Source organism: Magallana gigas, chromosome 9 (genome assembly GCF_963853765.1).
Source record: "Magallana gigas chromosome 9, xbMagGiga1.1, whole genome shotgun sequence".
NCBI lineage: Eukaryota > Metazoa > Mollusca > Bivalvia > Ostreida > Ostreidae > Magallana > Magallana gigas.
Window position 1 is genome coordinate 7,654,383 of NC_088861.1, and position 17,714 is coordinate 7,672,096.

The window sequence follows — 17,714 nt, forward strand, 5'->3', positions numbered from 1 at the left end:
AAATCATGCTTATGGACTGTAACACTTAGTTTGTAGTAACTGTACTTCAAGCTTTTATTTAAAAACTTTGGAAAAGGATAATTATATTTTCAGAAAATGTGTTATTTTGTTCTAGGATGATTCTTTATAAAGAGTCATGAATTTAGTTCACCTGAACCGATGGTTCAAGCTAAGTGAGTGTTTCTGATCACATGTTGTCCTTCCCTTTGACGTTCTGTCTATTTGTCCGTCTGTAAACTTTCAACATTTTTGAATTTTTTAAAAACCATTGGGCCAATTCAACCAAACTTGGTACATTGTACAATGCATCCTTATGGAAAGGGAATTCTAAATTGTTAAAATAAAACCCTTTTAAAACGCTTTTAAAACCCTTTTTGAAACCCTTTTTAAACGGTAGATAATAACGAAACAGTAAAAATAGGGTGTATGTTTTTAAAAATCTTCTCTTAAGAACCACTGCACCAGAAATGCCAATATTTACACAAATTTTGAATATATAGTGAAGATTCTAAATTGTAAAAGCCATGACCCTCGGACTAACTCTAGGGCCTAAAAAAGAGTTTAAAGTTTTACATAGAAATATATAGGAAAATGTTTTCCTTTAAAGAACTACAATGCTACAGTGTGTGAGATTACTATGCAAGTATCCTCTAATTATACAATTTGAAAATTGTGAAAGCCGTGAACCAAGAATAATAGTGGGGCCCCAGAAGGGGTTCAAAGTTTAAGATAAAAATTTAGAGGGAAAATGTTTAAAAATTGTCTTCATCAGAACTCTAATGCTTCAGTTTATTATATTACTATCAATGCCAACTTCCTTAAATGATGTCAATTCTATATTTATAAAGCTGTTACCATTACACTATTACTTGGGCCCCAAAAGGGGTTCAAAATTTAACATAGAAAGATATAGATAAAATGATTAGAATCGTCTTCTCAAGAACTACACTGCTACAGTTTGTGAGAATACCATTCAATGATCCTTAAATAGTGTAGATTCTTAATTTTTAAAGCCAACCATAAACCCCGGACCAGTATTGGAGCCGAGGAAATGGATTCAAAGATTAAAAATATAAATAGCATATGCTACGAAATAGAATATTACAAGGATCTGTTCATGTTTGCGATGCTGCCCATGGGCCTCTTGTATTTTCCTTTTTTGATGGTTATTCACTGAAAATCTGGTGTGGACAAAGAAATGAATCATCCCATTTTTGGTTTTTGTTTTGTTTCGGATAGATGATGGCCTTCTGTGTTTTGACGTTGATAGTAAACCTGTCAATAATTCTTACGTTTCAAGGAGAAGGTAATATATTTTCCTTCCTTTTATTATATAATATTTTCATTAATTTACATTAGCTGCTCGTCCGTTTTATGCTTTTCTCTAGATTATTTTTACATTGTTTTCTATTATGACATTGGTATACCGTACCCTATGGCCCTTTTGTGTTTATTTGGCACCGCTAACGAGGACCCAGGGGTGACATGGTCATATATTTCACAATTTATATTCCTCTTATCCTAGAGATGATAATAATTGCCCTTGCAGTTTAAAAGAAGTTAAAAATGTAATATTATTATATGAACAAACGATGCACGACGCACTGTGGACTACAAGAATACAAATTGCAAATGTCACCTAAGGGACTCAGGTGACCGTAATTGGCAGCACCGTTAATTACATGTATTAAACACAGATTGAATGAAAACAGTGCTCATTCGATACAAATAAATAAGTGTTAAATTGATTAATCAATATCAGACTCTTTATATTTACACTACCATGTTCAAAAAAGAATATGAAAATATCTGAAGCAAAGTTGTTGACCATATTGCCATTAATATGCACAATTTACTAATGGTGTTAATAATTCTCACTCAACCAGTAAATCGATGAAATATTTTGAAACTTCAAAATTCAAACCTATCATTTTTTATACTTAATTTTTCATTATTCAAACATTTCTTGTTTTGAGCAACATATGCTTCCTATAATAACACGTGTGTTTGTCTGTCTGTCTTTCTATCTGTATACATCTGTACGTTTTGCATTCACTCATTTTTCTCCCTTTCTTCTTCTTTAGAACCAGATGTGATGTGTGGATACCGTCTTTATTTTACAAATGTCACTTGGTACACTGCTTACAATATCTGTGAGGAGGAAAAGAAAATGCTGGTACAACTGGATTCAGATTTACATACCTTCGAAGCCATATTCAGTCATTTGATAACAAAACTATTTGAAAGAGCCACGACACTTATAAATGGGTACGTCCTTTTGATAGATCATTTGAATAACTTATGTGACCTATTGCGATCCTTTTTCGTCCATTGTCGTGCGTTAACATCAAAACTCAGCTTCTTCACAAAACTACCATGGTTATCTAAACCAATTTGGTATACAGCATTCATAGTTCATGAAGCTCTCTACCTAAACTGTAAAATACTTGACCACTGAATCAGCAATGCATATATAATCATTTAGAAAATTTTTATACTATTTTCTTCCGTGTTTTCACAGTCGAGTGAGATTAACTTATTGCATCTGTCGTTGTGCCCATAATGCCCTCTTCCTAAATTGGTAAACATCAGTTTATAATATTTTTTCTGTACTTTTACAGTCGAGGAAGATGAACTGAATGTATTTGTAATTATGTCCAATATATAAATCTCAGAGAAATTCCCTTTTGTTGGAGCTCCGCCTCCGCCCCGACCGAGGCTTGAACTCACGACCTCTGGAACCCATTCTCCTAGCAGTGAGCGGCCACCGCGCTCCCCACTCAGCCATCTAGGCAAGACAAAAAATCTTGCTTTCGATGACGTACGGAACCTAGCGCGCTGGCCGTGCACTACACAGTCACTTGAGATACAGGTGGAATACAGTTACACGACAATTTGAGAGGATCGGAACGATACATATTGCATAGATACACACATATATAATAAGCACAAACATTGCAATAACTGTCAAATTGACATAAACCTGCCCATAGTGAATGATATAGAAATATATAACGCACAGAGAAATTCCCTTTTGTTGGAGCTCCACCTTCCGCCCCGACCGAGGCTTGACCTTACGACCTCTGGAACCCATTCTCCCAGCAGTGATCGGCCACCGCGTTCCCCACTCGGCCATCTAGGCAAGACAAAAAATCTTGTTTTCGATGACGAACGGAACCTAGCGCACTGGCCGCGCACTACACAGTCGCTTGAGATACAGGTGGAATACAGTTAAACGACAATTTGAGAGGATCGGAACGATACACATTGCATAGATGCAATACATATAAAAAGCACAAACATTGCAATAACTGTCAAATTGACATATACCTGCCCATAGTGAATGAAAAATAAATATATAAAGCACAGAGAAATTCCCTTTTGTTGGACCTCCACCTTTCGCCCCGACCGAGGCTTGAACTCACGACCTCTGGAACCCATTCTCCTAGCAGTTAGCGGCCACTGCGCTCCTCACTCGGCCATCTAGGCAAGACAAAAAATCTTGCTTTCGATGACGTACGGAACCTAGCGCGCCGGCCGCGCACTACATAGTCACTTGAGATACAGGTGGAATGCAGTTAAACGACAATCTGAGAGGATCGGAACGATACACATTGCTTATATATAATAAGCACAAACATTGCAAAAACTCTCAAATTGACATATACCTGCCCATAGTGAATGATATAGATATATATAAAGCACAGAGAAATTCCCTTTTGTTGGAGCTCCACCTTCCGCCCCGACCGAGGCTTGAACTCACGACATCAGCTCATTCTCCTAGCAGTTAGCGGCCACTGCGCTCCTCACTCGGCCATCTAGGCAAGACAAAAAATCTTGCTTTCGATGACGTACGGAACCTAGCGCACTGGCCGCGCACTACACAGTCGCTTGAGATACAGGTGGAATACAGTTAATCGACAATTTGAGAGGATCGGAACGATACACATTGCATAGATACACACATATATAATAAGCACAAACATTGCAATAACTCTCAAATTGACATATACATGCCCATAGTGAATGATATAGAAATATATAACGAACAGAGTGATTTCCTTTTGTTGGAGGTCCACCTTCCACCCCGACCGAGGCTTGAACTCACGACCTCTGGAACCCATTCTCCTAGCAGTGAGCGGCCACTGCTCTCTCCACTCGGCCATCTAGGCAAAACAAAAAATCTTACTTTCGATGACGAACAGAACTTAGCGCGCTGCCCGTGAAATACACAGTCGCTTGATATACAGGTGGAATACAGTTAAACGACAATTTGAGAGGATCGGAACGATACACATTGCTTATATATAATAAGCACAAACATTGAAATAACTCTCAAATTGACATATACATGCCCATAGTGAATGATATAGATATTTATAAAGCACAGAGAAATTCCCTTTTGTTGGAGCTCCACCTTCCGCCCCGACGGAAGCTTGAACTCACGACCTCTGGAACCCATTCTCCTAGCAGTGAGCGGCCACCGCGCTCCCCACTAGGCCATCTAGGCAAGACAAAAAATCTTACTTTCGATGACGAACAGAACCTAGCGCGCTAGCTGCGCACTACACAGTCACTTGAATTATAGGTGGAGTACAGTTAAACGACAATTTGAGAGGATCGGAACGATACACATTGCATAGATGCAATATATATAATAAGCACAAACATTGCAATAACTCTCAAATTCCGTTTTGTTGGACCTCCACCTTCCACCCCGACCGAGGCTTGAACTCACGACCTCTGGAACCCATTCTCCTAGCAGTGAGCGGCCACCGCGCTCCCCACTCGGCCATCTAGGCAAGACAAAAATATCTTGCTTCCGATGAATTTTTCTGTGCTTTATATATATATATATATATATATATATATATATATATATATATATATATATATATATATATATATATATATATATATATATATATTATTCACTATGGACAGGTATATGTCAATTTGAGAGTTATTGCAATGTTTGTGCTTATTATATATGTGTGTATCTATGCAATGTGTATCGTTCCGATCCTCTCAAATTGTCGTTTAACTGTATTCAACCTGTATCTCAAGCGGCTGTGTAGTGCTAAGTTCCGTTCGTCATCGAAAGCAAGATTTTTTGTTTTAGCTTTTTTTAACAGAAAAGCTAAAACTGATGAGGAAGCATCCTCAGGTATTATATGGTAGGGTGATTCATTAGTGTTCAAATCATGATCCTCGGGAGAAAGTACGGGCCACAATAAGGGGTTCAATTTTTACATAGGAATAGAGTCTTTAAAAATCTTCATTTCAAAAACCATTTGACCAGAAAAGATGAAACATGTGTGGAAGCATACTCAGGTAGATTCAAGATTTTTCAAAGCATGATCCTCTGGGGCTATGTTGGGGCAAGAAAGTAGGTTGAAATTTTTACGTAAGAATACAGTGTGTATAGAAAACATCAGATTATATAGAGAAAAATCTTTCTCTCAAAAACCATTCGACCAGGAATGTTGAAACGTGCGTGGAAGCATTCCTAGGTATGTAACTTCATTTGTTCAAATCACGATCCAAAGTGGTAGGGTAGGGCCAAGAATTTTTACACCGGAGTATATAGTGAAAAATCTTCTTCTTAAAATTTATCTCACCAGAGGCTAAATCTTATGTGGATGCATCTTCGGGAATGGTAGATTAAGATATGAAATCTTGTTAACTTCGATATATCGAAGACCGTTATCTCAAATGCAATGGATATGTCGAAATAATTTGTTAGTCCCAACAACTTCTCTTTTTAACTATATATCGAATACTCAGATATCTAGAAGTTTTTAAACAGTCCCATCTAGTTCGAGATAACGAAGTTTGACTGTTTATCTATCTATCTATCGATCGATCTATCTATCTATCTATCTATCTATCTATCTATCTATCTATCTATCTATCTATCTATCTATCTATCTATCTATCTATCTATCTATCTATCTATCTATATATATAAGTTTTTAAACAGTTATATATATATAAGTTTTTAAACAGTCCCATCTAGTTCGAGATAACGAAGTTTGACTGTTTATATATATATATATATATATATATATATATATATATATATATATATATATATATATATATATATATATATATTACTTTAGAATACTACGCACATTTTTTTTCACCAAAACTGATTTACCTTTCCCCTGAATTAAACATATCGATTTAAAGAATCTTGACCTTAAAATATTAATTAGATACAAGAAACATACGAAAATGTTGGATAGCATTTAAGTAGAAAGCAGATATGCATCCTACCGGGCTAATCATATTACCTTATGATTAAAACTTAAGGATACAAAATCTTTGAAATGAAATTTCAATGGATGTATCCCAAACAACTTGAAAATAAGCTTCATAACAGCTTTTCAGTACTTTTAGTACTTTGATGTTTTATATATTACAAATCTTAAAATAAAAACACAACTGAAAATTCATAATCTTTGTCTCCTCTAAAAGTTAGTGTCTTTTTTCATCTTAGATCTAATCTAGGAATATGGTTGGGAACATTTCAGCGGACCTCCTCCAATGAGATCATGGACTATCATTGTAAGCCATTATACATGGACCCGTTCCTAGGCCAGCTGCAACCAAGAGAGGATATTTTGTGCATATTTTATAACTTCTTCACTGGAAAATTTCAAGCAGAAAACTGTGACAAGCAGAAATCCTTTCTTTGCAAGAGCTACAAAGATGGTATGAACGTTTTCTCTAAATCAACTTTTTTACCGACATGTTAATTGAAAGTCTAGGCAGGATTCCAACAAAAGTGTAAACAACAACAACAATTAAAACTACAACAAAGGAGTTTAATATATACGAATCAAATTTGACTACCATAAATGGGAATATCGAGATTGAATTCTTATTTTGTATAATAGCTGATATCAGAAACGTTTTAAATTATGTGTTCCATTTTATTTCATGAATTGGCAGTGGGTAAAATACTTGATTAGAATATTTTATATTTGTTTGTTTAAGTCTGTATTTTATGTTTTTATAAACAAAATTTGCTCTATGATCAGCTGTTTTATCCAAAAATACAAAGAACAGAATAGCATAAACATACTTAAGGAAACCAATTTTTCTCTATGAAAACATAAATGCAATTAATTAAACTTATATTGTGAGGTTGTAGATCTGGCCAAAACAGAAAACACAAGCAGTAAAATGGGCTTCCCTGCATGGGCAGATATCACTCGTAACTTCTCGGGCCTTTCCGGCAGAGCTCGGAAAACAAATCGAATGTATTTAACGTAGGCGTCCATAACACCCCCTCCCCCTTTTAATATGTTTTACGTTGCGATCGTTGGGGCGAGCGCAACAAGTGTTCAAATAATGAATTATGATAAAATCAATAAAAATAAAAGTAGCAACCCAACGTAAATGAATTTGAGTGCAAAAAAAAAAAAAATTAAACATACTTATTTTTTCAGTAAATTTTCATTATTCATAATTTATAAGATTTTTTATTTATTTATAAGTAGAATTTATCTCAAATACAATGTTGCTGAATAATAAAGATTTTTACATAATGTTCATTGCAGTTTATTTCCTCTTTTCTTGCAGCAGACATTTTTCTTAAACTTACAAAAAAAAATTGAATTAACATAGAGCCCTCCCCCCCCCCCCCCGTTTAGAAAAAATTAATTTTTTTTAATTTACGTATTAAAAAAATGCTACATGAAAGTGAAAATAAAGATACCATTGAGCAGCTAAAGAGCTAAAAGGCATAGTACGCACTCCCCATTCCTCACACCGGATTAGAATTTTCCTAATTTTGAGAATTATTTAGTTTTCTAGTTGCTTGTGAAGATTTTTTGAATGAAGCTGCCAAACCCCCTTTTAAAAACGTTCCTGGAAATTACCGTAAATATAGTGAATAAAATAAATTTGAGCATTCATCCAAATGAGAACAAGTTACACCTGTTTCCTATCTGTGAAGAAATGTCCCCATTCGTTAGCTCTGCAAGATTTTAAAAAGATTTTGGTATTTATATTTCAGCAGATTTACAATAACTAGTTAGAGTAATTTCCCCTTATTGTGACGTCAAAATTCACGTCGGTCAAGTCTCTTTAAAAACTACCCTGAAAAAAAAAACTACGTAAAATATACTGTTTTATTTACTTAAAAAGCATGATGTTCTTGAAATTACACATTTTTTCTGTTTCTCAAAAGTTTTACTTTGACTCTCGCGAGAAGGTGAGAACGACAAGCATTTTTGGAAGGACGATAACACCGTTAGTATTATGTAATGGAATTACGTTGTGTCAGCAGTATATTTACAATGCATATGCTCACTACATAGTCTTAATTTTTATCTTGTTCTATATTTACAGAAAACTGCTGGTCCGATAAAAACAGAACATTACTGGTCTGAGTAACTGAAGCCCAAAAAATCCGTTGAATTCTATTCATACACGCCTTGCCGGTAGAGCTCACTTCGCGCTTGCGCTGTGCGCCGGCGAACTGCGCTCGCTATAAACCTTTATAAAAATACAACATATTTTACAATCTGTTGAGTTATGGGCTAAACTACATTAAATTCAATAATATATCCTATATATCAACCACAGAAGAAAGAAGGCTGTACAGCAGGTACCTAAATTGATGGAAATTTTGTTAAAAATTCTAAAATTGGTAATACATTCGAAGTGTTTTTTCGAGCTCTGCCGGAACGGCCCGAGAGGTTGCACTGGGACACAAATAAAAAAAGAAAGCGTAGAAACAAATAAATATGGGGGGGGTTGAAAATTATCGGGAATACCGCACTAAATAGACACAACATCAATGGCTAAAAAAACCTCTATCGTCCTGGGCTGCATTTTACAAAAGAACTTATGACAAAGTCGTAAATATTTACAGTCTCGTAAAATGATCTTTAGAGAACAAAATTGACATAAAACCATTTGTTTACAAATATTTCAATTCCCATAATTATATTTTCCAGCCATAAGAAAATTGATTGATTATTCGTAAGTCGTGCGTTCTTTTGCAAAACGCAGCCCTGAATTCTATTTTACAGTCTACGTAAAATTCAAAAATATTGTTTAAAAAAATGAATAAATATACATCTTTAACGCAACTGGTGTTTCACTAAATGTCAATTTTCAATGTTAAATGTGTATTACATTATCAAATAAATAGCCTTGTCTTTTGTAAAATGTGAGTAAATCTTACCTGTTAAAACATGTATGTTGTATGTTTTCTAAAGTTAAAAAACGGTAATTGAAATGGTGAAAATGGCAGGCGGGCTGGCAGCTTCCGAATAGGTACCACTATTGTATAGATAACTTCTCCTACAGTTTTCAAGAAAGACAGTTGTTGTTTTGCAGTCTGGATGGATTGTACACATACCAGAGATTACTTGAATTTGGAATTTAACTAATTAATGAAAAAAATACTGACTCTTTATCTGAGTTATTTTTTGCAAAATATTGCATATAGGATACTTATATTTCCCCTTTATCAATCCAGGGTTGATAAATGGAATTACTGTTTGAAGCGAGCTGGTAGTTTTTTATTGGGGTCAGAGTTCGACCTCTTTCTTTATTTATGGTTACATTGAAATGAATGCTAAAACGGACTTGGCCCCTGTGCGTTCAGGTAGAGATTATCAGAGGCAGAGCCCAGTTAATTAAGTACATTGATCTCACTCATTGATTTCGATGGTTTTAAAGAGTGTGTTTTTATTTTATAGAGAAAACAGACTGCATGATGACATCGAACAGAAGTCTGATTTATAACGATGGTAATCACGTTTTGTGCTTTTCTTCTGAATCCAACACCCAATCAACATACTTTGCTGCATTTCAAAATGAAACGTTCTTTGCAACATACAGATATAAGCCCCGAGAAAATTGTTCGTTGGAGAAGTTTTACCCTGGAATCCCGGAAATAAATCATACTAGTAGGTACTTTTTACTCTTATACAAAGCACAAAATATTTAACTTAAACAATACAATTAAGGTAACGTGCATGTGCTTACAATTTTTTGTTCCGAATCTCATTTTTTTTAAAAAACATTTTTATTTCTGCATTACAAATTCAGATAACCTTCTGCGTTTGTGCTGGAACTTTTCTTGAAGCATTCTGAACTTTACATAGAAAAATGCTAACACTTTCCGAAATATTGACTTTGTCCTAAGTTCAAGATCTCAATTTATATGCATTGGTACGATTTAACAAATATGACTACTAGACTACAATTGATTAATCAGCGCTCAAGTTCGTATCAAACGGTTTGACACAAAACTACTTTTTCAGAAAGCAGTTTTAAGTAAAGGGAAAAATGAACTATGAAGTTTCGAAACAGGCAATAAATATGTTTTCATCATAAGGTAACTCCTTTGTTACCTATCTAGACAAATGACAGGTGTAAAATTGCTGGATAAATTAATTATTATCTAGTCAAAAGTCCTACTTTTACCGTATTGTTAGGTGTAGTTGCCTCATTATAAAAACCTCTGATTTAGTTTTTTAGATGTATTTTCTTGATTTGTCGTTATCTGTTGATGTGTTTTGTTATTCAATTTCTTAGATTTTTTTTGTTCCAAGATGTTTGTAGAAAAAAAAAGGAGAACAAAATGTGTATCTAATAGAGCCTTTTATTAATTTAAACACAATTACAATATCATGACTGAGGCATTAAATCTATTACTGTCGCTCTAGTTACACTCCACGCAACAAGTTGCAAATGTATCAATAATGTTTTTGACCAATCCGCTAGGCAGTCAGTCCGCCAGTCCAACAGTCCCGTCTTTTTGTACACACTACTCCTCTTAAACCGCAAAACGGAATTTCGAAAAAACGTTGTATGTACATGTAGGACACAATATGTAAATGTGCACATTACCAGAAAATTCCGATTTCATTATTTTTTATGTAAATTTCCGCCCATTTTGAACTTTGAATTTTGGACATTAAAGACGTTGTTTACTCAGAGTTCTCAAATTCGGATTGTTATAAAGTTCAATGTCATGACTAAAAGCTCTTATCACAAAAAAGTATTCATGAAATGAATTATTATTGACGAATCTGTTAGCCAAAGAAACTTTGAATAGTTTCTGTTGGTTTTATTACACTTTTTCATTTAGATAACTGTAAAGCACACACTTCAAAATATTGAAAACATTCTTGAAAGCACGATTCAACTCTATAATTGAATAACCCGATATCGATTTTAAATTTTCAGAAGTCTTAATTGATATTAAGGCTACACATTCAACACTTAAAGTAGAAAATAAACCCATGTTACATGCATAAGCCATGTTGGCAATTAATATTGCTGAAAAATAATTAGCTAAACAATCAGTTTTACTGACGCCAGTACTAAATAAAACTGCTGAGAGGGACTTTTAAAGACCACTTAATCTATTTTATCGGTTAAACAATATCTAAAATGTTCAGATGAGTGTGTAAAATACATGAAAACATTTTCATTACTACGAGTACTAGTATGATGACAATTTCATTTTTCCTTCACTTTTTAGGTACTTTCTGGTATTTGCCGCATCCTCCGCTGTATAAACCTGACAAACCACTGAACAAGTGGTGCCCGGGTACGTATAGGCTTTGTTTCTGACATGCATAGTAAGTTTGAACACATTTCATGGCACAGATAATATACAGTGGGCTTGAACACTTGTTCTGACAACTTACTAATTGATAAAATTAAGCAGAGATATTCGTTGAGGATTTGATTTCGTTATTTTCGTTGGCAGTATAAATCAACGAAATTAAATCAATAACAAATTTTTAACCAAAGTATTAATTAATACAGAGTTGAAACGTGATACATTTTAGAGATTACTACAGTATATGACGAAATTAAAAGCAAACAAAATTATATTTTGTTTAAAACAACGATATTTTTACCCAACGAAAATATGTGCTTCTACAGAACATGCATTCGAGTACCATTCGATTTTGATCCGGGGTGTTTTGTTTTGGAGAGGGGTACAATTCCATAGTATCTCCGTAATGATGCCATTTAAAAAAAAAATGTGCCTGTCTTCTCTACAAAGATACTTTTTATATTAGATCTGCCTTAGAAAAAATGATTTTTTGAAATTTCTGATGGACAAACCGTATATATGAATCAAAACGAGATACAACATTTTGTGCCACTGTGTAAATCACCAAAAACTAAGTGCAATAGTTTTTGGCAGGTCCTAGTTGGTTTGACCCTAATTCTTTCCTACTCCTTCCTTTGACAATTCGAAATAAGGTAAGGTAAATAGAAATAATAAACAATTAAGGTTTTTATTGACTGTATATAAACGACCAAACTTCATGAATCTATGTATATAAAGAATTCACAAGAAATTCATGTATAACGAAGCGAATTTTATATTAATTTTTAAAGATCGAACCATAAAAATTCAAGGTAGATTTAACGATCATGTCGACCTCATCAACAACAAGAAATGAAAAAAAAATCTTTAAAAAAACACAAAGCGTTTCTTACACATCTATTATTTTACTTACTAAATTATATTTTAATTATATTTTGTCACATGGTAACAATATTTCTAAATATCATTTTTTCTTCACATTTATATCGACCATATATATATATATATATATATATATATATATATATATATATATATATATATATATATATATATATATATATATATATATTATTTTACACAAGCATGCCCCTGACTGTTTTTTTCCCTTCAGAGCTTCAAGAGAGGATTGAAATTAGGAAGAATAATTTGACTGTTCACAGGAAGAATACAACCAAGTACCAACGGACGCTGATCAGTGCCCCTGATGATAGACCAACCTCAAAATACATGGGGGTGGTTGGAGCCTTAGTCATTTCTCTCGTCGCTGGGTTAATTGTTTGTGTGGATTTGATGAACTTCTCTAAAAAGTGTAAACCAGTACGTGTTAAAGCTGAATAATAATAAAGAACAATGTGGTCGGTCCCCTTACCGAACAGGAAGCCTACTACAAGTTTGCAGAAAATCAAATACTTTGCTTGAAGTAAACTTTCTTGTTAACTATTGCAAGATTGTCACAAGCTGTAATCTAGCAGCAAACGATATGGACTCACATGTCAGTAGGAGCCATATAAACGATATAATGAATAACATGAATATTAGCGTTTGACTTCTAGCTTTCCAGGAATCATTTACCATATTTGGTCTTCTCAAGACAGTAAACTTATAATATGCTCTTAAGAAATGCAGATTGTGTTTCGGTCAAAATCAAATTCGCCATTTTGATAGTTTTTTCAAGCAGAAATTGTATATTGTGGCTGTTAAATGCATTCACACGTCAATATTCAAGAGAAGTACATTGTTCTAGCACACGTAACAACTGATCAGCACGATTTATTTGAAAGGTATTTCAATGTGAAAAAGGAATTTCTTTGTAAAAAAACAAAAACAAACTTTCAACTGATGTAGGACAAACTGCTCGTTGCATTTTAGTCTTTCTAATTCAGTCCCACAAGATTAATTTTTATTAGATGCTATGTAGGTTTAAATGTAGTATACTACATGCAAATTTATACTTTTCATAAAGATAGGAATATAGAATACGGAGTATGACTTTTTTTTTCCATGTTTGAATCTGGATAAATAGAATTCTCGTGAAAATGTGCACTGTTATCTTAGAAAAAGCAGTTCTATTAATTTTGGTTTTCATTACTTTTTAAAGAATGTTTAGGGACGATAAAAATCAGCAGCTTCAATCACTATTACATGCTATAGGTTGATGAATAAGAGGTCCATGGGCCATTACGTCGCTCACCCGAGAACAATTGGCATGATTAATTAGCTAAATGGAGTCATAATACAAAAAAATGGACAATGTTGTATAATACCTATAGATCCTGTAAAAATAAAAGTCTCCCCTGAATATTTTTATGTTTATTATCAAGTCCCTTTTTTAACAGGATGATTTAATAGTCATATCACAGAATTGAGCAATACAGTTCTCAAAAGGACTGTAAACATTTGTTAATATATGGGATGTAAAACTATGAACCCCTTGTGAGGCCCAAGAATAATCCAGGGGCTAAAATCAAACAATTTTAAAGATCAGCAATGTGTCGAAATGCATGCATATAAGTAAAAGTGTACAAAATGTATATTACAACACTTCAGCTTTTGTGAATACGTGTAATTTCATGTTTTCTTTTGTAAAATTGGATCCTCAATATGGTCCAAACCTACTCAAGACATTAGTATTTGTTGTAATTCAATGCTTCTTTATAAGTTTTTAAAAATATTGATATGTACAAGAGAAGAAACAGAATTTATGTGGTTTTGTAAGAAAGAAAGTACGGCGCATCTTATTAAAAACTAATGGGTTTGGTATTTTTGTACAACCCATAAGTGTACAAACTTTCAGAAAATATTCAAATCTCTCAAGTAAATCAATTTGGTTCTATATATATGTCAAATACTGTCATCAAAATCCACGTGATACAAATTTATAATTATATAAGATTAATCCGCTTTGTACATTCGACCCTTCAATTTATATACACATAAGCTCACAATTTCATTAATTGGGTATGTGAACGGGATATTTTTGTACTTCTACTGTCACAATCAACATCATTTCTTATTTCCTAACGATACAGTGAGTAAATCTGAGGTAAAAAACACATGTTTTTTAGCTGCACTGTCTCTTTAACAATACTTAAATTAAAACAGCCCTCAAACTTATTAGTATTTTGAAAGGATGTTTGTTTATGTCAAAAAGAGGTATTTAATAATGTTACTCTTTTTTATGACTGCTGTTTTTCATCATCTGAATAATTAAATTTATCCTAAGTATGTGGTCAAAGGATATTTAAAACAAAAATACAAATATAATAGCGTGTTAAGGATTACTCTTATCTTCACAATGTCAAATAAACTTTTTCATTTTAACACAGTTCTTCCATTCAGTCATTTGTTCAGAGCTTTGAGCTTTCACTGCAAGTGTCAATTCATTTTGTTTTACCACAAAAAGAAATCACTCTACATGCAGAAAAAATTGATCAAAAAGTTCTTACAGGGTTAGTCCTCATGAGTGTTTATTTTTAATTTAATACTGTTTTAATGATGTACACGATATCAATATTTTCTAAATATTCGTGTAAGAATATTTTGTTATGGTTGAATTTAATACAAAATATCATGGACAACATATCAAAGAGGACAACAACAACAAAACAGTTCTTATTATATCAATAAAAATGTGTGTACCTAAATGTGTATAAAGTGTAAAAAAAACTTATTATGTTAATGTTTTTGTGTTTATAAATTTACCACTTCTCCCGTTAGGGTGTAAAATAAAATAAAATAAAATTTTCTTTTGATATAGCAGTATATTTTACAAAGAACAAAATCATGATTGAAATTGTCTAGGCTTTATTCAGTGGTTCTCATTGCTTTTGGTTCATTCTTCTTTGTGACGCACCTGCCTTATATTTTATTAATAAAGAATAAATCATGATGGAAACTTTTTCCCTATTATGATAAAAGAGAATCTTTTTATGAAGAGTCGATTTTAAGGAAGGAGTCTTTTCTGGTTTTCGACTTGTCAAACGTAAATTTGATTAATTGTTAATCAAATCAAGATGAAAGGAATTCAAAATAGTATATTTTTCTTTCTGTTTTACTATCATACAACTTGGCATAGAAAATAGTAATCAATGTTTAGAATCTAACAAGTAATATTGGCGTAGGAAAATATCACATGTTTCGCAATTCAGAATTGCTGCAGATAATGAGTCTTTTTTAGCATTTTAAAAACAATAACATTAATGTTAGATTTTTTTTTTTACTAAAGTGAACTAATGATATGATACTTGGGTTTCAGAATATGTTTTTAAAATATGATTTGCCTATCAAATTACATTTTTATTAGCTTTTTAAAGCGCATATTCTATACATTGATTTTTGTGAAAAAATCACTAAAATCAGTTTTTCTCTCTTATGAGATGGTCAATATATAAGCTTTTCTGTCAATTTATATCTTTATATTAAGTCTTTATAATACATAAAAATCAGAAATATTTTATTATTAGAAGCATAAAGAAATAATCAAAATTTCTTCAAAATTTAAGAAAATGAGAGGAAATGCGGGCTAAGCAATATCAATTTTAGTATGAATATTTATTCCAATTTAGTAGTATAAGCTGATAGACACTCTGATAGTCTATGATTTCATCGAATATTAGAATCTTCAAATCTTAAACAACTGTCTACAGAACTACAAAGAGCTACACTTATTTTGATCATCCTTTACGTTGAGGAAAAAGGTAGTAACCTTGACCTGACCTTTATGCGAAAACAAAAAAGTCAAATTTGATTAAACTAATAGAATCATTTGGTAATATGATCCGTTTGACTGTGTCAAAATTTCATGAATTTCTTATTATAAGAAGTATGTTTGATAATGAGAAGACTCCTTCCTTAAATACATACTTGTATTCAACTTAGCTTGATCTTATTGAATTATTTACAAAGTTTCCAAGCAGTAATATAAATACTTTCAAAATTAAACTTAAACAACTAAGTTTAAACTCTTCCAATTGAACGACATCATAGGAGGGCATATGCGTTTCTTTTCATTAATTAGTCAACATAAGAACTCGCCTTTTTAAGCTCATGGTCATTTGTTGGCATGAACTTTAAATCAAGTTGATACAAACAAAACCTTACAATAGGGAACTTAATTGCGTAAAGCTGACACAACTAAAATTTGTAACTCTACAATGATCTTGCTTGTAAGACGAAAGGGAGGCAAATCGCTATAATCGAAGAATACATATATATCTTAGTTTGATCGAGTCCGCTATTTTTTTTCATTCTTAACTTAAACAGATGTTATAGATAAAAAAAAAAGTAAATCGAGACAAGAAAACAGTCCCATTTCCAATCCCCTTGTACATTTCTATCACATCCACTAAAAATTGTCTACCTGTTCTTGCTGGCTAAAATGGCAAATGAAACATATCGATTTATTTTGTAAAATATACATGAAGTAATTACTGATAAACAAAACATTAATGTTTCTGTCACTTAAAATACTTATTATCAAATATATTTGATGGCGTTTTCTTTAAAAGTATCTGGAATAAACAAAGAAAGATTAATTTACACGCTGTCATCAAAATATCACTTGGGATACACAGTGTATATAAAGCAGTTAGAAATAAATAATAGATTGTTCATGAGAGTGTACTTTATTTTTATTACCAAATATATATTTTTTTGACATTTGAAGTCAATTGAGCTTTTTAATTTATTAATTACTTCAAGAATGACACTAAAATTTTGGTTGCCTATTAAAATTACCTTACTGAAGCATTCTAAACATTAAAATCGGAAAAATAATTTATGACCAAAATCGTGACTTTGTCTCTTTGAAGCAAATCAATCAAATACAAATTTCTCAATCGACCAATGATTCCATTACCATAAAAATGAATTTGAATAACATAGGTTTGATCAAAGAAGTCTTTATGAAAATATAACCTTCAAAAAATGTATTACAGAAGTTTAAAAAATTAACGTATAACGTATATCATTTTCCAATTAAGTATTGAATCCTTATTTTTTGAAAGATAAAATCTGATAACTGCAACGGTGTGTGCATACAAATTGAATAACGCGCGTTAGCGCGTTATGAAAATTTGTTTGCACACACCGTTGCAGTTATGAGACTATG

General features: G+C 32.6%; 1 protein-coding gene across 1 annotated transcript; it reads left to right on the top strand.

Annotated features, from left to right (window-relative positions):
- Positions 1–1,232: 1,232 nt before the first annotated feature.
- LOC105349109 (uncharacterized) lies at positions 1,233–14,222 on the top strand. The gene is made up of 6 exons (XM_034478833.2): positions 1,233–1,306; positions 2,085–2,268; positions 6,506–6,720; positions 9,726–9,935; positions 11,519–11,587; positions 12,717–14,222. Exons 1-6 carry the CDS (start codon positions 1,240–1,242, stop codon positions 12,941–12,943), a joined length of 972 nt encoding a protein of 323 aa, XP_034334724.2. The 5' UTR covers positions 1,233–1,239; the 3' UTR covers positions 12,944–14,222.
- Positions 14,223–17,714: the final 3,492 nt, after the last annotated feature.